The 23977-nt window shown below is 35.8% G+C and overlaps 1 protein-coding gene across 2 annotated transcripts in view; it reads left to right on the forward strand.

The window, feature by feature from the left end:
- Positions 1-23977, forward strand: part of qin (tudor domain-containing protein qin) — a 663334-nt gene that overhangs the window by 593839 nt on the left and 45518 nt on the right. For both annotated transcript variants that reach the window (XM_075291196.1, XM_075291197.1), the window contains exon 11: positions 17838-18718. In XM_075291196.1, the coding sequence (XP_075147311.1) occupies positions 17838-18718 (881 nt within the window). The remainder of the gene's footprint in view (positions 1-17837; positions 18719-23977) is intronic.

A 23977-nucleotide genomic window follows, 5' to 3' on the forward strand; every position in this document is an offset into this window, starting at 1 on the left:
TTTGTGTTCCACACATATAATGTTTATAGCCAAACATATGAAAAACAGTCTTTTTCATCCGTGTAGAGTTGTGTGGCGCGGCGTTACTAGCTGAAATGATTGACCACATTGTCCCTCAACTACGAATCAACGCTTACACTATCGATTGCTGGACTGATTCAACAATTGTGTTATCTTGGTTGTCTAAACCACCATGGTATTGGGCTACATTCGTAGCCAATAGAGATTCCAAAATAACTGAAATAATTCCGACACAAAAATGGCATCATGTGATGTCCGAACAAAATCCGTCTGATTTAGCCAGTCGTGGTCTTGATTGCTCCGCAGGACTTGATTGCTAATGAACTATGGTGGCAAGGACCACAATTTCTTAGGAATCCCCATGATAATTGGCCTATTTTCGAGTGTAAAATTGGCACTGATATGAATTTGGAAAGGAAACCGATTAAGGTGAATTTTGCTTACTTCTGTGAATTTGATGATATCCTAGAAAAATTCTCTTCACTACCTAGAGCAATTCGAGTGATTGCATACATTTATCGGTTTTTGTATCGAACACATCCAAAGTTCAAATCCAATTTCCACAGGCCCAGCAACGATATAACCACCTTTGAAGTTTTATTGGTCCATAATAGACTGCAAATCAATGAATACCAAGCATTATCCGCCAAGTAAAGGATTGCTACTTCTAGCTCCTTACTTAGTCTTAATCCATTTATGGACAATGAGGGCATAATGCGTGTATGTGGCCGTCTTTCAGCTTCGCCTGCTTTAACATATAATGGGAAGCATCCAATTATTGTTCCATATAACTGCCAATATGCCAGCCTTCTTGTTTAATTTATTCACGAAACTTGCCTACATGGCGGAAATCAGTTAACATTGAAATTGATCAGGGCACAATATTGGATTCCAAAAGCGAAAATCTCATTAAAACCACTATTAATAAATGCAAGCCCTGTATACTCTACAAGCAAAAATGTCAGACCCAACTTATGGCTGCCTTGCCACCGCAAAGATCCGAATTTTCTCGTCCTTTTACCCATACAGGGCTAGACTTTGCTGGTCCTTTCGACATTAAGTCGTACTCTGGTCGAGCATGTAGAATATCCAAGGGTTATACTTGCATATTTGTTTGCTTTTCCACCAAAGCTATCCACTTGGAAGCCACATCCGAACTTTCAACTTCCGCCTTTTTAGCAGCGTTCAGTAGATTCATTTCTCGCCGTGGGTGTCCCCTACATCTATACTCCGACAATGGAACAAATTTTGTAGGCGCATCCAGGATACTTGCAAGAGAGTTTATCCTTACCTCCAATCAATTACACAGTCCAACTATGCCCATCAAAATATAACATGGCATTTTATTCCGCCAGGGGCACCTCACATGGGTGGACTTTGGGAGGCAGGGGTGAAAAGCTTCACGGCCGATTTTAAGAAAGTTGCTGCAAATTTCAAGCATACGTTTGAAGAATTTCAAACACTTCTGTCAAAAATTGAAGCATGCCTGAATTCGCGTCCTATTTCGCCTTGCTCCCAAGATCCAACGGACCTTTCCGCACTCACTCCTGGTCACTTTTTAATTGGTGCGCCACTTTTAGTACCTTTTGATCCATCCATTCAAGAAAATCCGATATCAATCGTCAACCGTTGGCAGAAACTTAAGGTTATTCATCAACACTTCTGTATTCGATGGAAGGATGAGTATCTTAAGGAACTGCAAAAACGGCATAAATGGAAACAGCCTACAGAAAACTTGCAGGAAAATGCTATGGTTGTCATAGGCGGAGAAAATTGACCTCCAAATTGTTGGCGCCTGGGAAGGATCAAAAAAGTCCATGCTGGGGCGGATAAGTGTGTCAGAATCGCAGAGGTTATTACACAAAAGGGAATTGTAACCCGGCCAATAACGTTCGATAATACACCCTAAATAGCACAGACCAATAAATTCCCGACCTATTTTCTATTTCGAAACCAAGCTTATCTTTTGTTCTAGTTCCATAATGCGCGCAAAGAAAGTGACACCAAATAGTGATACAAATCAAAGAGGAAAGAATTCACGGCACTCTTACATTTGTCGGTTATGCAGAGCTACACATCCACTGAGAAAGTGCAAGCGTTTTTTAAGTATGAATACTCTGAGACGACAGGAAATAGTTAAAAAATATGGATATTGCGAAAATTGTTTAGCGCACGAACATTCCGAAAATACCTGTTTCACGACAACTGGATGTCGATATTGTCAGAAGGCTCATCATTCTCTGTTACACACTCACGTCAGATTGGACAAAAGTCAACGCAATCAACCACGCCGTAAGCCGACCAAATCTTCGCCTATCAAATCAGTGCCTTCCAAATACCAACCATCGACAGTAGCCGCAAGTACTTCGCCCCCATCAACTTCATCAAATGCGACTCTTTCCGCCATTCTGAAGCAAAATGATGTAACTCTACTTCCGACCGTGTTAGTGTCGGTCACTACTAAGGCTGGGATACGTATCCTGAGATGTCTTTTGGATTCCGGATCCAAATCGAGTAGTATCTCTTCCAAGGTCGTTGACAAACTACATTTGACAACACTCACGCTTGAGGAAGAAACGATATGTCCACTTACTATTATGTTTACATATAACCCCGATATTTATATTGAGACAATTCTGAAAGTTAATAACCGAATCTCTATTCGTACACCCAGTAAAACAATTGCCCCATCATATGCTACAAAATTTTTCGAATATATTACTGACAGATAAGGAGTTTTATAAATCTGATCCGATTTCCATCATTTTGGGTGTCAATATCTATTCCCGGGTCATAAGTGAAGGTTTTCTAAATAGAGCTGGGTTACCAACGGCCCAGAACACCATTTTTGGTTGGACCCTATATGGCACATGCTACCCTTAATTTTTTCATTCATTTTTTTTGTATTCACTCAAATTTAAACACACTGAAATAAGCAATGAAACTTTGGGAATAAATGAAAGCGTTAACTACCCATTATTCATTATTACATTAGTATAAAATTTATGGATTTTCTAAACTCAAATCTCAATAATTTATACATACAATAAGTTATCAAATTGTATTATTGCAATCTCAATATTATTGTAATTTGTATATAAGCAACTGAATTTTATAAATTGATCAGAATAAGAATTAAACAAAAATTTTAAATTAACCCCAATTGAAAAAAAGGAGGAACAAATCTGTACTGAAAGATATGGTTTGAAATTTTTAAATTTTTATTGCTGGTATACTGCAAGGTGGCCGCTAATGTTAATGCCACATAAACAACGAACATATGTCCTAACAATTACAATAAATAACTACATTGAAATCCCTATTGGGATTCTCTGAATACTCAAATACTTGCAAAAGATATTAAAAAATATTATCGATAAATACCATTGCCAATGACAATTTTTTTATCAACCGTCAAGGCATATCTAAAGTACAACTTCCGTAAAATAGTTACGAAACTTCGCTCTGTTTGAACTCTAAATTCCTACTGGACGTGCCTTTAGAAGAAATAAATCACATATTATCCTATCAATCTAAATCCATATTGTGTTTTCATTTCTTTCCATTGAATTTATATCGGTATACCTCTCCCCGATAATATCATATGGAGTACAAAGTCAATTATTCTGTTGACTTTGCTTGGCTCATGAGATTGTAATCCCAACAGGTTGTGCTCCCATATACACTAACACATTTTTTGTGACCATTTAATTTTTTAACTTTTTTGCAGCGAAAAGAATTTTATGAAAGCATTGAGCAGGTACACACGATTTTCATTTTGCGCATCAGTGGTGTGTTGATTGTTTCTTGGAATGGACGGAGAATACAGATTTACTGTGTTTTGTGTTAATTTATTTATTCAGAAATGGCACGTGGTTTTATGTGAACACAAAAAAGGAAAGTGTAATTGAAAAAATGTACCTGTTTTTAGTTCTGCATTTTGCTATAACATATGGATCATTTATTTCTATTTGCAGTTACATGATGTCTGCGTTTGTACATTTGATGGGCACGATATTTCATTCAAACAAAATTATTTTTATCAATATAATAACATGTTACACCCTCAAAAAAATCGCTTCTCTAACATATGTTCCAAACATATTTTGCAGGAAACACATATATTATTGGATACTGCAGAAACATTAATATGTTTGTTTTATCTGAGCGTATTATATGTTTGGAAGCATTTTGAGTCCAAAAATAGTATATGTTTGGAAGAATTCCCCAAAGAAGATTGTGCTCATTCCCTCACATAATTTTCACTACCACGAAATTTTTGAGTTCTTCGCATCTTTTTCTGTAATACAAATATGCTGTTTTTTCTTTCAAATGTCTATTCTCTTGGTTCCGAATGTATATTCTCTTTATTCTGAATACTCATTCTAATATTGAAATTAAATAGTAATTAGACTTAAGCATATAAAATTTTTGGCCTTATCATGAAACAGTTTTCCGAACCAACATACAAGCGGTTTCACAGAAATTGCTCTCATTTCATTCTATCGCTGTGTTATGTTGATATCTTTTTATTCAACCATCCCGGTTTCCATCTCTATTTATTTCTCTATACTAACTCTCTCTCTCTCTCTCTCTCTCTGGCGCTCTTTGAATAAAGTATCACAACATATATATGTTTACTCGAAATTTGTAAATTTATATATGTTTACATTCACACATATTATTTTTATGAAACATTCATGCCCCAAACATTTTGTGTTAGTTTAGGAACATTACATGTTTGCACTTAAATATATTGTGTTTAAAAATTGTGCCCGAAACACATTTTGTTTATATCGGAACATATTAAAAACATATTTTTCTAACAGTGTAGATGAGGACAATTACATTTTTTTAGAACTATGTTCACTGAGCCAACATGGTTGCAGGTTAAAATGTTACATGGTCGCCGCAAAAATAGCTCCTATCATATTATTTTGCTCTTCGAATATCATGTTTCTTCTCTGCGTGTACTATGCTGCTTACTAATAATAATGTTAAAGCAGGAGGTAGTAATCAAAAAATTACATTATTTATTCGAGGAAATGCTATATCAGGACCTCCTAATATTAAAGGAACTAATCAATTACCAAATCCTCCAATTATAATAGGTATAACTATAAAGAAAATTATAATAAATGCATGAGCTATAACAATTACATTATAAATTTGATCGTCACCAATTAAAGCTCCAGGATGTCCTAATTGAGCTCGAATTAAAATTCTTAATGAAGTTCCAATTATTCCAGATCAAGCTCCAAAAATAAAATATAAAGTACGAATATCCTTATGGTTAGTAGAAAATAGCCATTGTTGCGATTAAATGGCTGAAGTTGAGGCAATAGATTGTAAATCTATTTATGAGAATTATTCTCTTTAATCATGGCTTTATATTCAATAATGACATTAGACTGCAATTCTAAAGGAGTAATAATTTACTAAGGCTTAAAAGATTATTCTTATATCGATAGCCTTGAAGGCTATTAGTTTATTTAACTTAAAACCTTAAAATCAAAAATATAAAGAAGAAGCTAAAAATAAACCAAAAGAAGAAATATAAGAATAAATTAATAAAATTTTTAGATAAGAATTTTATATATTGCATAATTTAATCAATTACTTTCATAATAATTTAATATAAATGCACTATAACATAATCGTATATAAAAATATAGTGTAATTGAAGTCATTAATACTAGGTTAGGTTAGGTGGCAGCCCGATGTATCAGGCTCACTTAGACTATTCAGTCCATTGTGATACCACATTGGTGAACTTCTCTCTTATCACTGAGTGCTGTCCGATTCCATGTTAAGCTCAATGACAAGGGACCTCCTTTTTATAGCCGAGTCCGAACGGCGTTCCACATTGCAGTGAAACCACTTAGAGAAGTTTTGAAACCCTCAGAAATGTCATCAGTATTACTGAGGTGAGATAATCCACCGCTGAAAAACTTTTTGGTGTTCGGTCGAAGCAGGAATCGAACCCACGACCTTGTGAATGCAAGGCGGGCATGTTAACCATTGCACCACGATGGCTCCCTAAATGGAGGAAGACCTCCTAAAGATAATAGATTAAAAAATAAAAAAAAATAATATTTTTATCATGAAAAAAATTGATTAATATAAGAAATTTAAAATATATTAAATATAAATACTATAGAAAATGTTAAAAACAATAAAATAAATTTCTAGTATATATTGCAGCTAATATTCATCCTGAATGATTAATAGATGAATAAGCTATTAATTTTCGCAAAGATGTTTGATTTAATCCTCCCAATGCACCAATTAAACTTGATAAAATAATTCTGATAATAATTAATGGCTTAAAAATAATATATGAAATTAATATTTTTTTTTGTAATATATTTTATTTTCTGCTTTATGGTTTTGGTTTCTAAAGGGTGATTCTTTTGAGGTTAGGATTTTCATGCATTAGTATTTGACAGATCACGTGGGATTTCAGACATGGTGTCAAAGAGAAAGATGCTCAGTATGCTTTGACATTTCATCATGAATAGACTTACTAACGAGCCACAACGTCGAATTTTCAGTGAATGGGCCCTAGAAAAGTTGGCAGAAAATCCGCTTTTTTATCGACAAATTTTGTTCAGCGATGAGGCTCATTTCTGGTTGAATGGCTACGTAAATAAGCAAAATTGCCGCATTTGGAGTGAAGAGCAACCAGAAGCCGTTCAAGAACTGCCCATGCATCCCGAAAAATGCACTGTTTGGTGTGGTTTGTACGCTGGTGGAATCATTGGACCGTATTTTTTCAAAGATGCTGTTGGACGCAACGTTACGGTGAATGGCGATCGCTATCGTTCGATGCTAACAAACTTTTTGTTGCCAAAACTGGAAGAACTGAACTTGGTTGACATGTGGTTTCAACAAGATGGCGCTACATGCCACACAGCTCGCGATTCTATGGCCATTTTGAGGGAAAACTTCGGAGAACAATTCATCTCAAGAAATGGACCGGTAAGTTGGCCACCAAGATCATGCGATTTGACGCCTTTAGACTATTTTTTGTGGGGCTACGTCAAGTCTAAAGTCTACAGAAATAAGCCAGCAACTATTCCAGCTTTGGAAGACAACATTTCCGAAGAAATTCGGGCTATTCCGGCCGAAATGCTCGAAAAAGTTGCCCAAAATTGGACTTTCCGAATGGACCACCTAAGACGCAGCCGCGGTCAACATTTAAATGAAATTATCTTCAAAAAGTAAATGTCATGGACCAATCTAACGTTTCAAATAAAGAACCGATGAGATTTTGCAAATTTTATGCGTTTTTTTTTAAAAAAAAAGTTATCAAGCTCTTAATAAATCACCCTTTACTAATTGAGTTACGCTCATATCCTATAATTGAGAAAAGTTTCATTACTGTTACCTTCATTCAATTGGTACCCAACAGTTAAGACGAGTGCTAAACGGTTTATATTTCTGTCTGACCAAGTTGTTACATATTGCGCTTCGTTTGCGAACAGCAATGAAATTCGAACTATGTCAGAGCTGAAAGTTGACTTAGAGGAGCTGGAACGTCGATACCAGAAATTAGTGGAAAGCTATTAACTGTCGATGAGTTCAGAAGATCCCACCACCGGTGAAGCGGAAAAGGAGTCGACACAGACGAAGTTTGTTGCATCTTATAAATCCTACAGGGAATGTAAAGCTTCCATTTTAGATCTTATGTCCATGGAGGAACAATAACTTGTTCAGGCACAAGCGGCTGAAATAAGTCCGTCGGAGAATCTGGGGGCCGAGGGTACGGGTTATTCCCTTAAGGTTCCCCCGTGCGATACGGAAATATTTAGTGGGGCTACGACAAATGGCCAAGTTTTAGGGATATGTTTTCAGCCATTTACGGTAAACATCCCAAACTTTCGCCAGCACAGAAGCTTTACCATCTACGGGCAAAGACACGTGCGGAGGCGAATCAAATAGTTAAAGGATTCGCTCTTACAGATTATAACTTGGACTTACCTTGGAAGGCATTGTGTAGTCGTTACGAGAATAAAAGAATTCTGATCAATCATCAACTTAGAAATATTTTTGACCTAGAAGTTGTTACATCAGAAAGGACTAAAGGCCTGCGAAACTTACAGTTCACTGTTAACAATTGTTTGTCGATTCTTAGGTCGTATGTTACAGTATATCGGTTGTAAGTTGGGATCCGATACTAGTTTATTGGATTTCATCCAAGCTGCCCCAGGAAACTTTAGCAGCCTGGGAAGAGTCTATTCAGAACCATAAGGAGATGCCAAGTTGGGAGATGTTAAACAATTTTATCTCAAATCGGTTAGATTTCTTAGAATCTATTGGCGATATAAAAAGACAAAGTTCATCTACCGCGACTACTTCTCAAAATCTCAAAGTTTCCATGTTAAGTCCGATAATACGTATCGAAATTGCAAGTTGTGTCAAAGGAACGATGATTTACGGCTATGTTCAAAATTGCAATCTATGTCTCTTACAGAGAAAAGAAAATTTGTCGCTGACAACAAACTTTGCGAAAACTATTTGTGTTCTGGACATCAAACTTCTAGTTGTAGAAGTGAGAAACTTTGTCAAGAATGTAGTCAGACACATCATACGCTTTTGCATCCCGGAATGGGTAGTAACAAGCATCAAGGTTCCAGACACCAGAGATCACATAACTCTTCAACCAATCCATCGTCTTTTCATATTGCTACGCAAGAAGAGGAACAACCTTCTTCTTCAGACCTTCACATTGAAGAAGTACAAACGAATTTTTCAGAGTCTGGACATGGAACGATTCTTCCCACAGTTTTAATTGATTTGGAGCATTTAGGAAACTCTTTCACAATACGTTTTTTTTTGGATCAGGGTTCTCAGGAAACTTTTATAGCAAGTAGAGTCGACAATCAGTTAGGCATTTCGACTTCGAAGTCCTTTTCAAGGATTTATGGCCTAGGCAGTACTTTACTAGAAAACTCTTCGAGAATTTGTAACCTGAAGTTAAGATCGAAACAATCTAGTTTTTCGTTAGAAACTGTAGCGATAGTTGTTTCGAATCTTAATCATTTTATTCCGTCTTCAACACACAAGATTTGAAGCTGGGAAAGATTAAATCAGATAGAATTAGCAGATCCACTTTTCTACAAAGCTGCACGCATCGACATGTTGATGTTGACATTTTACCTTGCTTAATAAAATCCGGGGTTCGTAAAACATAGCAGGGAATCTTTTGGCTCAAGAATCTGAGTTTGGTTGGTACATTAGTGGACCGCAAACTCCCAGATACATTACTACTTTCGCAGCTTGACCAGGTTAGACGATTTTGGGAAAGCGAGGACATTCCCAGCGATCCACAACAATCAAAGGAAGACTTAGTGTGTGAACAGCTATATGCTGAAACCATTCGTCGGAGCGATGGAAGATACGTCGTAAGGCTGCCGTTTAGGAAGGAGTTTCGTCACGAAGAACGGCTTTGGGCTAATTTTACTGCATGGGAAATTCTCCAAGCCTTTCTGAAGAGTATACGCGAGTTCTGCACGAATATTTAACTTTGGATCATATGTCCCCTGTCCCTCCTAGTGAATTATATGACAGCGATACCTTTAGTTTATTTTACTTACCCCACCATGCTGTTATAAAGCCAAACATAACACCCACGAAAGTGCGAGTTGTCCTTAACGCTTCAAAGCGAACTACGACGGGGTTATCGTTGAATGATGTTCTTTACACTGGACCTACGCTCCAAAATGATTTAACGACAGTTATTTTACGTTGGCGGACATTCAAATATGTCTTCAATGGCGACATTCAAAAAATGTATCGCCAGGTATTGGTAGACGACAGGGACCATCAGTACCAACGATGATTGTTTCGGAAGTCACCAATGGATCCAATAGGAGTTTGCTTTGAAGACAGTGACATTTGGAGTTAACTGTGCTCCATACCTCGCAATTAGAACCTTGTTACAATTGGGAAAGGAAGGAGCAAACAATCATCCAGTAGCGGCAAAAATCCTTGAAAAGGATATTTACGTGGATGACATTTTATCTGCTGGATTTCCATTGAAGAAAATTACCCCCAATCATTCGGGTATTCTTCAAACAGTTCCTCAGGAAGACTTGCTCAACGAAGATTTTTTTGAGATTGGAAGATTCGAGTGAATCCAAGACACTTGGAATTAGGTGGAACGCAATGAAAGATTTGTTTTTCTATAATGTTTACGACATTAGAATCCTTCCGGAACAAGCCACAAAGAGAACAATTCTCTCCATAGTGGCAAAGTTATTCGATCCAGCTGGGTGGTTGAGTCCTATAATAGTGACGGCAAAAATGCTATTGCAGCAGCTCTGGTTGGACGGGACAGATTGGGACGAAAAAGTGAAATCTCACTCTTTGGAAAAATGGGTTACTTTCATTGGAAATTTCTCCGAAATTCCTAAAATTAGAATACCTCATTGGATAGGTTTCGAGCCAAAAGGGATTGTTCAGATCCATGGGTTTTGTGATGCCTTGGAGAAGGCATATTACGCATGCATTTACGTACGGGTTCTTCATTCTAAAACCAATATTTCCTGTCATTTTCTTGTGTCGAAATCAAGGTAGCTCCATTAAAGACGATTAGTTTGCCAAGATTAGAACTTTGTGGAGCGGTACTACTTGCCTGACTTACAAAGACTACTTGTCAAATGTTGAACCCCAAGGCATTAATTTAGTGTGTGATTCAACGATCACACTTGCTTAGCTCAGTAAACCACCACTCAGCTCTACCCCCCTGAGAGATGTACATATGCGCCCCCTTTTACAAATACGGGAATAGATTTTGCGGGGCCTTTTGAGATCAAAACATCAAAACATCGAGACTTCGAAACGCGAAAATAGAAAAAGGTTCTGCTTTTGTGTTTGTTTGTCTTCAACCCGGGCAATTCATTTGGAGGCATGTTCATCCCTCAACTCTGAGGCATTTTTGGCTTCATTTGATCGTTTTGTATGTAGGCGGGGTTATCCACTTAAAGTTTTTTTCAAATAACGGCACTAATTTCGTTGGGGCCAATCGGATACAAAAAATCCATACGAACCGCAGAAAAATCATTAGTGGATAAATGTAGCATTCGTGGCACTTTATTCCCCCCATGTGGTGACCATGTAAAATGGTTTTCGCAACCATGTTATTTTCTCATGTATCTGATTTCGGCAAGCAGGTTATATTTGACGAGAAAATAGCATTTTAGTGACAAACATGTTACATGGTCACCATACAAAAATAACATTTTGCCCTTTAAACATGTTTGAGGTGATCATGTTCCTTCTCTGTGTGTACGCATTGAGAGTATTTTGAATTCAAGGCCTATTTCTCCAATAAGTGAGACGTCTTCGGAATGTATAGCATTGACACCCGGCCATTTTTTGAAGGGATCCCTCCTAGTAGCTATACCGGAGGACTATTCTGATAATATTTCTTTAATTAATCGATGGCAACGTCTGAAAGTTTTACAAATGCACTTTGCCAAATGCTAGAAAAATGAATATATTTCACAATTACTGCGGAGGTATAAGAAATGGAAAGTATCTCAGAAAAACCTGAATGAAAATGATTTGGTTGCAGTAAAAGATGATAATTTACTTCCAACTGAGTAGAAGTTGGGGTGTGTAGTTAGGGTATTCCGGTAATGAGTCAAAAGTTCGAGTAGCGGAGGTACGTACTCAAAATGGTACGATAACTCGACCACTTATAAAACTTTGTATGTTACCAAAATCACAGTAATCACTCACATCTGATCGAGCATCTTCCATAATAATCTTAACTTTTGAATAATTTCTTAGCACCCAAAAATGTAAAGTCTGGTACCAAAAACCTGAGATTCTGCATGCAGTTTAATAAGATGACGGTTTTGGAGAGAGTACGCGTTGCCAACGAAAAAGGGTTAGGTTAGGTGGCAGCCCGATGTATCAGGCTCACTTAGACTATTCAGTCCATTGTGATACCACATTGGTAATGACCAATGCTGGAACCAATAAAAGCAGAATAATGCTCAATTCGGGTGCAGCGGAGTTTGTCATTCTAAAGTCGTTTGTAAGAGACAACCAATTTAAAACCACAAAGAAGGATGGGAAACAATTTTGCACAGTGAATCTACAATCGTTCCATGACGATGCAGTGAAGGTGCAAATCCATGGTGTGGTACAGGATAAATTTCAATCTACTCTACCAGAAAAAGTACCTCATAAAATTCATGAAGACACATACAGTTGCCGGACTTGGCTGATCCTCATTTCTATCATCCAGTCAACATTGAGATTATGATCGCCAATGACGAGTTTCCTAAAATTCTGAAGGCCGGTTTGATCCAAACAGCTGCTCACATGCCAATAGCTCAAAGCACTGTGTTCGGTTGGGTGATTTCTGGAGCTCGATACTATTAACGTTGCGATACCGCAAGAGGCCGCGCCATGTTAAACTGTGTTTAACAAATTTCTAATTGAAATGAATTTAATATCCATTAATTAAATGAATTCCTAATTATTCAAACCTAGCTTAAGTCCATAATCCTTTCCATCATTATTAGGTGGCAACTACTTATTCATCCAACAAGAACAAAAGAGCTCTCATCCAATGGATAAATAGTTTCCACTGAGAATTATTATTATTGTTGCAACCTTTTATTGCTGAATTTAAAATATGATGGCTTCCTTCATTTGTTTATCCTTAACATTACTTACTTAGCAACCTGAAGTCGAAGCGGTAAGGTTGAAAGAAGCTCCAATAAACTTTCACAACAAAATCCTAAAACGAAACATTTGTTGTTTTCTTTTCTTTCCATGTTGGGAACTTTATGCTTTTCTTTACAATCTGTGAGGTTACGAAATTAATACAGTCCATTTCTAGCACTCTGTTACAAGATGAAAATCACATCGTTCAAACAAATAAACATGTCTTTGGCGCTATATGAAGTTCAACTTTCTTCACAATGAGTTCATTATACCCTTCACCACTACTGTGGTACAGGGTATAATAAGTTTGTGCATTTGTATGTAACGCCAAGAAGGAGTAATCATAGACCAACCTTTTAGTATACGGATCGGCTTAGAATTAAATTCTGAGTCGATTTAGCGATGTCCGTCTGTCTGTCCGTCCGTCTGTCTGTTGGTGTATTTTTGTGTGCAAAGTACAGCTCGCAGTTTTAGTCCGATTGTCCTAAAATTTGGTATAGGGTCCTGTTTCGGCTCAAAGACGATCCCTATTGATTTTGAAAAAAATCGGTTCAGATTTAGATATAGCTGCCATATATATTTTTCACCGATCTGGTCATAATTGGAGTGTATATCAACCGATCTTCCTCAAATTCCGTACATCCGAATATTTTATGAGTCTCGAAAAACTTGCAAAATATCAGCCAAATCGGTTCAGATTTAGATATAGCTCCCATATATAGCTTTCGCCCGATTTACACTCATTTGCCCACAGAGGCCAATTTTTTGCTCCGATTTAGTTGAAATTTTGCACAGGGAGTAGAATCAGCATTGTAGCTATGCGTGCCAAATTTGGTTGAAATCGGTTCAGATTTAGATATAGCTCCCATATATATGTTTTTTGATTTCGACAAAAATGGTCAAAATACCAACATTTTCCTTGTAAAATCGCCACTGCTTAGTCGAAAAGTTGTAAAAATGACTCTAATTTTCCTAAATTTCTAATACGTATATATCATAAATAAACTTTTGCCAAGTTTCCTTAAAATTGCTTCAGATTTAAATGTTTCGCATATTTTTTTACTAACATTGTGTTCCACCCTAGTGCATTAGCCGACTTAAATTTTGAGTCTATAGATTTTGTAAAAGTCTATCAAATTCTGTCCAGATCGAGTGATATTTAAATGTATGTATTTGGGACAACCCTTTATATATAGCACCCAACACATTTGACGGATGTTATATGGTATCGAAAATTTGGATCTACAAAGTGGTGCAGGGTATATATAGTCGGCCCCGCCCGACTTTAGACTTTCCTTACTTGTTTTAACTTAAAGAAGGGGTCACTTTTTTCTGGGTGAATGATGGTGGTATACCAAAACATGGCCCCATGCACACCATATACGGCACAGCTACGTATTTATGGACAGAAAGTACCTCTATATTTCGAATTTCAGACACGTCGGATTAAAATTGCGGTGTGTTGAAACCGAAGAAGTCAGATTGATAGATCGATCGATAGAGCCAATATTGAAGGCTGATTATAACAGACAGTTATATCGTATTATAGAGTCGGAAATAGATATTTCGATGTGCCATAGACTAAGAAATGTATAGGCGTCCATTCACAGCGATGTAGTTTGTCTGCACACCGTAGATGGCACTTTTTCGTCTGCAATTGAGCGATTTTTTAATTTGGCTCTAATTTGTTTTCTTTCCTTTTTCTTTTGATGAAGTACCTAATATTGTAAAAACATATAAAATTCTGTACACCCACACCTTATTTTTAATGCAAATTGAGTATGGGGTGTTCCTCTGGCTCTACTCTTCAAAAGAGTTCTCCGGTTATTTTTGATGCTAATAATTCTGGATTTCTTTTAGATTCAAGAATAATGAAAGTTTCCTTGAACGTGATCCAGCGTTAAAAACTGGGTACCACATTATCGATACCATTTTACTTTGAATTTACTCCGAATTCATATTTTATCAAATTTAATATACGTGCTGTCAGATTCTGCTTAATTAATTATAATGCTATGGGTGACACCACTTTGAGAGAAAGATAACAAGCCGATAACACTTCAATATGCACAGAAAAAAGTGAATAATTGAATCAAATACAAAAATTGTGAATTCAATTATTTTTGTATTTGATTTTGATTATTAATTTAAGAAAATTATATAAGGTTTAATGCTTTTTATTATAAAAAAGAAATTCTGAAAATATGTATAATTGAAAATACAGCGAAGTACATGTTTGGTAGAAAAATACAGAATATTCATTATAAACGACGTATTTAAAAGGCTAACTCACAAAGAAAAAACAGTTTTTGAAATATCTGTATCACCTGCTGGAATTTCCCAAATCTTCCTCATTTATATGCGATTTGTTTAGGCATCCTGCTCTTCTGTAATACAAACATCTATTCATTTCAAAGTTTCGAAAATATTTCAAAGTTTTACATGATTTTACCTTCTGTTGCTGGGAAGAAATCCCCGTTTTCGAAGTAAACACATTTTCCTCTAGGCCACATATTTTTGACAGTCGGCTTATATCCATTAATAGGGCAATTTGACGTGTACACGACCTAATTGTAAAAACAAAATAGAAATAATGTAATTGTATATATATTCCAAAGCTTATTTATTAAAGTTTTCAGCGAATTTTAAAAATTTTACGAACATAGAAATATGTACTAAATATATTAAATTAACTTTCCATAGTAAAAAGTTTGTGCTGTGATACTTTCGTCGTGATCCCGACTAATAGTCGAAGTCACGAGAATTCTCGTGAGTCTAAAAATTGTGAACCGTTAATCGTCTTTAAAAGTTCTGTTTGCGTGAACGTACATGAGTATTACGTGAATGTGCTTGAGAGAGAGAAAGAATTCTACCAACACGTCACAGGTTACACTCACAATGTTCATTTTTACGAAGAGAATTCTTTCAGTGTAGTTTCCAAAAAACGCGCTTGACCAAAAAAAAACTGGTATTTAGATAAAGGTACCTACCTGCGATAAAAATACAATATGGTGCGCCAAAAATGTTGTAAATGTTAACATTTCGAATCGCGGTACCGATACCACGGTTTATTTGCGGGTAAATTCGACCATGTTCTTAAGAAGATTCTTAATAATAACAATAAATGACATTTTATTGTTTTTATTAATTTATTTTTCGTTACGTAGCAACGTCATAAACAGTTTTATCAGGCAATTACGCATTATACTTAAATCAATAACTTTTATACGTGGTTCAATTGAACATAGTAATTGATGTGTTGTGAATTCAATTACTAGTGAATTTTGATATTTTTGCCAGTTTTTCATTCAACCAATTATTTTCATGTTTGACTTAATAAAAATCGTATTTGATATAATTTTTTCATTCAATTATGCCAATAATTGATTTTTATTTTGCTTCAGTTTTTTCTGTGTGGGACTTGGACTCATTTCAAAGTGCAAGTCCGTTTAGTAAGACCCTTCTGGAAGGTATCACTGTACACAGATAAAAAGTGTTTTATAGCAAGAATAAACTACGTTGTGCGAAAATTGAACTCAATTGTATTCCACTTAATGAGATTTCCACAAAGCGCTGTTAAAACCAGGAAGATGCCCCAGGACATTACATTTTGACTACAACTCAAGAAATTACACCCTCTCATGGGAGAAAAATTGAACAAAAGTAAAGAACAAAATCATACTGTACTTCATTCTATTAACAATACTGTAGTTCATTCTTACTTATTCTTTGGAACCGTACGAAAATTTTCTTCTGCTTTAGTTCATCTTGAAGTTATTTGAAAGGTCATTGAACTTTATACCCACACTGTTAGAAAAATATGTTTTTCATATGTTCCGATATAAACAAAATGTGTTTCGGACACAATTTTTAAACACAATATATTTAAGTGCCAACATGTAATGTTCCTAAACTAACACTAAATGTTTGGGACACATATGTTAATATGTTAAAATATATTATGTTTGGGGTATGAATGTTTCATAAAAATAATATGTGTGAATTTAAACATATATAAATTTACAAATTTCGAGCAAACATATATATGTTTACAATTTCTGTGAAACGGTTGTATGTTGTTTCGAAAAACTGATTTATGATAAGGCCAAAAATTGTATATGCTTAAGTCTAAATATTATTTAATTTGAATATTAGAATAAGTATTCGGAGTAAAGAGAATAGACATTCGGAACCAAGAGCATAGAGATTTGAAAAAAAAAACAGCATGTGTTTTCACCTTGAGAGGAGAATTTTATGTATGTGGGGACTGTAAATTTTTAATAACTCACATTTCGAAGTTTCATTATAAAAATTTAATATAGTATAAATGACTAAATTGCAAAAAAAAATTGGTTCGGAGCAGGAATTTAACCCACGACCCTTTGCATGCAAGGCAGACATGCTAACCACTGCTCCACGTGGCCAACAAATGTATGTTTCTTTTAAATAATGTTATGTTTGCATGGGCTCGTGGGCGCTGCAAAGTATGCTATATAAATGTAACTTGTAACGATAATTGTCTACTGGTGACTATAACTACTACATAGCCCAGTGGATAGTGTGTTGGCTTACAAACGTATGGGCCTCGGTTCGATTCTCCGTCCAGGCGAAAGGTAAAATTAAAAAAAAAAATTATAAAATTGAATAATTTCTTCAACATTATTTGTATTACAGAAAAAGGTGCCAAGAACTAAAAATTTCGTGGAAGTGAAAATTATTTGAGGGAATGATCACAATCTTCTTTGGGGAAAATTCTTCCAAGCATATAATTTTTTGGGCTCAAAATGCTTCCAAACATATAATATGTTCACATTAAACAAACATATTAATATTTCGGCAGTATCCAATAATATATGTGCTTCCTGCAAAATATGTTTGGAACATATGTTAAAGAAGCGATTTTTTTTGAGGGTGCACGTTTAATTCATACACTGTTTGAGATGTACTTGAAAAAGGAAAATTGCATTGGTCTTTGCAAAATTTCGAGAAAAGTAATAAAATTTAAATACATACAAAGAATGTTTTCCAATAAGTTAAGTTGTTGTAACTACGGATTTTTTCCGTGTACCAGCAAGTGTTTCAGAGTGTATACTAACGGAGAATATCCATACTTTCTGTTTAAATTTCAGCATTATCCAACAAAGACCTCTACCCAATAACTGTTTCGGGAAATTTAAGCTCGACTATTGATGTATCTAATGATGTATTGCACGCCCAGGACTCTTCAGATGGTCATCCACTGAATATCTATCTCCACGATATCGATTTTGTTCCAACAACGGGGCTAACAAACATACCTGAAGCTTGGTCCACATGTAAAGACATCAATAAGACTTTATTTACTGGCTACGCAACATACGTAGACTACGGCTGCATAATCTTTTTGCATGAAGCGGATGATAAGTCATTTTTGGAAAAAATTAGTAAAATTATTTCGGACAACTTTGAGCACCTTGAGGAGCCGCCGGAGGATTACATGTACAATGTGAATCAACCATGCGTAGCCAGATATCATTTAGACTCAAAATGTTATCGTGCAATGATACATAAGGATGGGCAAAATAAAAAAGGTGAATGGAATGTGCGCTTTCTGGACTATGGCAATATCGAATTAGTAGAACCGGAAAATTTACGACCATATGCTCCTTTTCCAAATTTGCCATCGATCGCAAATAAGTATACACCAATCGGTATACAGGCAAATAGTAATGATGGGAAGTATTCAACAGATGATCTAGATCAAATGCACGGCTTTATTGTGGGAAAATTTGTTTCAGTCCGTCTTTCGGAATCACAATTAAAGTGTCCAATTAAACGATGCACAATGCGCATAGGAACAGTGGATGTAGCATCAGCATTCATTGAAAAAGGGTGGGCTAGAAAAGAGATGTTACCTAATCCTATGTCTATAAGCCAGTTTTCTGAATCAGCCATCGCGGAACCGATCAAATTATGTAGAAGAAATCCACTTCCTTGCACTGCTTTTAATGAGACCAAAAAGGATTATGAGGTAAGCACAATGACTATTACGCAAGTTTTGTAAAAAAATTAATTTTACAAATAAATTACCAAATTTATCTTCGGAGAGTTCCTTTAATATTTTTTATTTATTTATTTGTGCCCTGTTCCCCAATCTTATACGATAGCTTTCAGTCGTATTTCAAATTCCAAAGGCAAGTCACTTTATATTTTGTTGTCTGATATGTGTCGAACGTATACAAAAGTAATAGCATTTCTGAAAATTAAATTATCCCCTGTTCCTATATACCGAACGAAAACCAATTCGAATGAAAGGCAGTCACACGAATTGGAATGAATTTGGGGTTTCTATTTTTATACCCTTCACCACTACTGTGGTACAGGGTATAATAAGTTTGTGCATTTGTATGTAACGCCAAGAAGGAAAAGTCTGAGACCCATCGTTTAGTATACCGATCGTCTTAGAATTAAATTCTGAGTCGATTTAGCGATGTCCGTCTGTCTGTCTGTCTGTCTGTCTGTCTGTCTGTCTGTCTGTCTGTCTGTCTGTCTGTCTGTCTGTCTGTCCGTCTGTCTGTCTGTCTGTCTGTTGATGTATTTTTGTGTGCAAAGTACAGCTCGCAGTTTTAGTCCGATTGTCCTAAAATTTGGTATAGGGTCGTGTTTCGGCTCAAAGACGATCCCTATTGATGTTGGAAAAAATCGGTTCAGATTTAGATATAGCTGCCATATATATTTTTCACCGATCTGGTCATAATTGGCGTGTATATCAACCGATCTTCCTCAAATTCCGTACATCCGAATATTTTATGAGTCTCGAAAAACTTGCAAAATATCAGCCAAATCGGTTCAGATTTAGATATAGCTCCCATATATAGCTTTCGGCCGATTTACACTCATTTGCCCACAGAGGCCAATTTTTTGCTCCGATTTAGTTGAAATTTTGCACAGGGAGTAGAATTAGCATTGTAGCTATGCGTGCCAAATTTGGTTGAAATCGGTTCAGATTTAGATATAGCTCCCATATATAGCTTTCGCCCGATTTACACTCAAATGACCACAGAGGCCAATTTTTTGCTCCGATATAGTTTAAATTTTGCACATGGAGTATAATTAGCATTGTAGCTATGCGTGCTAAATTTGGTTGAAATCGGTTCAGATTTAGATATAGCTCCCATATATAGCTTTCGCCCGATTTACACTCATATGACCACAGAGGCCAATTTTTTGCTCCGATTTAGTTGAAATTTTGCACAGGGAGTAGAATTAGCATTGTAGCTATGCGTGCCAAATTTGGTTGAAATCGGTTCAGATTTAGATATATCTCCCATATATAGCTTTCGCCCGATTTACACTCATATGACCGTAGAGGCCAATTTTTAACTCCGATTTAGTTGAAATTTTACACAGGGAGTAGAATTAACATTGTAGCTATGCGTGCCAAATTTGGTTGATATCGGTTCAGATTTAGATATAGCTCCCATATATATGTTTTTCTGATTTCGACAAAAATGGTCAAAATACCAACATTTTCCTTGTAAAATCGCCACTGCTTAGTCGAAAAGTTGTAAAAATGACTCTAATTTTCCTAAACTTCTAATGCATATATATCGAGCGATAAATCATAAATAAACTTTTGCGAAGTTTTCTTAAAATTGCTCCAGATTTAAATGTTTCCCATATTTTTTTACTAACATTGTGTTCCACCCTAGTGCATTAGCCGACTTAAATTTTGAGCCTATAGATTTTGTAGAAGTCTATCAAATTCTGTCCAGATCGAGTGATATTTAAATGTATGTATTTGGGACAAACCTTTATATATAGCCCCAACACATTTGACGGATGTGATATGGTATCGAAAATTTAGATCTACAAAGTGGTGCAGGGTATAATATAGTCGGCCCCGCCCGACTTTAGACTTTCCTTACTGGTTGATAGTTCGCTTCGTTTGTACAGTGTTGCCAGTATTTTCCAGGCTCTTGTCGCCAAAATGGAACACTTCACTCAAAAAAAGTGAACTCTCTATTTCACTAACGCCAATTTAACTGTATTTTAGTTCATGGAATTATTATGTTTGGAGAAAGTTTCTTTTAATCTAATAATTTCTTGCATATGTTAGTTAAATGAACTAAAAAACGGGAAAAATTTATACACAAATTAAGCATAAAGATTTACTAAATTGGTATTTCTCACAAAATGGTTCATTATTTCTTTAAATTTGTAAATTTTACTACAAATGCTTCCATCATGAACTTCGTATGTCACTAAAGACATTTTTGTAATTTTGAACTCCGATTTTTTTCTTCAAACTACAAAATTTTCTTTAACAAGGGAAAAAATTAATTATGTCTAATAAATTTTCTTGAATATGTCGAAAAATATTGTAAATATTTTTGTGATATCGGCTGATGTCAGCGTTTGTAGTACTGTTTAGTTAAAATTTTGTAACAATATTCAAAATTTTCTAAAATTAGCCAAAACGTTTCTTCCTGGTTCACTGTTTTCTCAGTGTTTCATCCCCAAAAATCACCAATTTAATTTAAACTTCCCCAGAAAAATTCCCTATAAATTTTTGGTCATCAAAGAGTCATTATTGGTTAAAGAGTCATCGATGTTTTCTTATGCCAATCAACTTCTAAATGCTCAAATGAAAATGGGAGTTCGGTGATCATGTGTATATGTGAATCATAACTTAGTTCTAAATAGTCGAGAAATAAAATTGGATGATCGATCAAAAGGAGTTGTTATCCCAATATGAACTCTATTCTATATGTGTGAGATATATTTTCCAAATCAGTGATGTACGCAGATGAGTCCTTACGAAATTATAGTAAAACATTTCTTAAATTTTAAACTAGCTCTTGGGGCGCCCAAATAAATGCCGTAAAATAAGGAGGAGGAAAGTTTTTCTATATTTTGGAGACTCTCTGTAAAGAATATAACGTATAAACCATAATTCTTAATCTGATTTATTATAGTGAACAGATTTCGAAAATTCCCCACAAAAATCCCCAAATTTGTGGAAATGCCCCACCAAATCCCCAACTCAGAAATGTTGTCCCCATCCACGAAAAAATATTCTCGACCTGGGGAGAAATCCTCAATACTGGCAACACTGCGTTTGTATGAGAATACATTTTTGACCTGAGAATTCATTCAAATATTAACAAGTATATACGGCCGTAAGTTCGGCCAGGCCGAAGCTTATGTACCCTCCATCATAGATTGCGTAGAAACTTCTTTTAAACTCTGCCATCCAGAATCGAATTACTTAAGTTGCGGTAACGCTTGCCGATGGCAAGGTATCTTAAAACCTCCTAACACCATCACAAAATTTTCTATACAAATAAAAATTTTGACAAAATTTTCTATAGAAAGAAAATTTTGACAAAAATTTATACAGAAATAAAATTTTAACAAAATTTTTTATAGAATAAACTTTTGACAAAATTTTCTATAGAAATAAAATCTTGGTAGATTATTTTTGGCTCGAGTGGCAACCATGATTATGAACCGAATAAAATTTGAACAAAATTTTCTATAGAAATAAAATTTTGACAAAATTTTCTATAGAAATAAAATTTTGACAATGATGAAAATTTTATTATGAACCGAATAAAATTTTAACAAAATTTTCTCTAAAAATAAAATTTTGACAAAATTTTGGTAGATTATTTTTGGCTCTAGTGGCAGCCATGATTATGAACCGATATGGACCAATTTTTGTGTGATTGGACCAATTTTGGTATGGTTGTTAGCGACCGTATACTAACACCACGTTCCTAATTTGAACCGGATCGGATGAATTTTGCTCCTCCAAGAGGCTCCGGAGGTCAAATCTGGAGAACGTTTTATATGGGGGCTATATATAATTATGGACCGATATGGACCAATTCTGGCACGGTTGTTAAAAATCATATACTAACACCATGTTCCAAATTACAACCGGATTGGATGAAATTTGCTTCTCTTGGAGACTTCGCAAGCCAAATCTGGGGATCGGTTTATATGGGGGCTATATATAATTATGAACCGATGTGGACCAATTTTTGCATGGTTGTTAGAGACCATATACCAATATCATGTACCAAATTTCAGGCGGATCGGATGAAATTTGCTTCTCTTTGAGGCTCCGCAACCCAAACCTGGGGATCGGTTTATATGGACGCTATATATAATTATGGACCGATGTGGACCAATTTTTGAACGGTTGTTAGAGACCATATACCAATACCATGTACCAAATTTCAGCCGGATTGGATGCAATTTGCTTGTCTTTGAGGCTTCGCAAGCCAAATCTGGAGATCGGTTTATATGGGTCTATATATAATTATGGGCCGATGTGGACCAATTTTGGCATGGTTGTTAGAGACCATATACCAACATCATGTACCAAATTTCAGCCGGATCGGATGAAATTTGCTTCTCTTTGAGGCTCCGCAAGCCAAATCTGGGGATCGGTTTATATGGGGGCTATATATAATTATGGACCGATGTGGACCAATTTTTGCATGATTGTTAGAGACCATATACCAACACCATGTACCAAATTTCAGCCGGATCGGATGAAACATGCTTCTGTTAGAGGCTCCACAAGCCAAATCTGAGGGTCCCTTTATATGGGGGCTATACGTAAAAGTGGACCGATATGGCCCATTTTCAATACCATCCGACCTACATCGATAACAACTACTTGTGCCAAGTTTCAAGTCGATAGCTTGTTTCGTGCGGAAGTTAGCGTGATTTCAACAGACGGTCGGACGGACGGATATGCTTAGATCGACTCAAAATTTCACCACGACCCAGATGGGGTCTTAGAGCAATATTTCGATGTGTTACAAACGGAATGACAAAGTTAATATACCCCCATCCTATGATGGAGGGTATAAAAAGGTCATGATACAATTATTTATGAGGTAGCCTTATTTCATCAGGTGACTTTGAGCGGCTCATCAAAATGTAAAAAAATATTGTTGACATTTTTAAATTATGTTATTGCAATTAACGTCTAAAATTTAAATTGTATTTGAAATTCGCAAAAAATATAAATACAACGGAAAAAATGAGAAAATGTCTGTGTAACATCGATAATCCCTACCAATTCTGGGGCGGGTACATTTGCCACATGTTTATCTAATGCCCATGTGACAATGTCAGAGCATGTGCGTCCACCATCGTACTCTTGGGCATCGGATGAACTCTTCTTGCCAGCGGGGAAGTATTTAATTGTTGGATAGCCTATTATACCATATTCAGCAGCCTTGCTTTGATGGACCGTAGCATCTAAGGC

This window comes from Haematobia irritans, chromosome 1, assembly GCF_050003625.1.
Source record: "Haematobia irritans isolate KBUSLIRL chromosome 1, ASM5000362v1, whole genome shotgun sequence".
Classification (NCBI taxonomy): Eukaryota; Metazoa; Arthropoda; class Insecta; order Diptera; family Muscidae; genus Haematobia; species Haematobia irritans.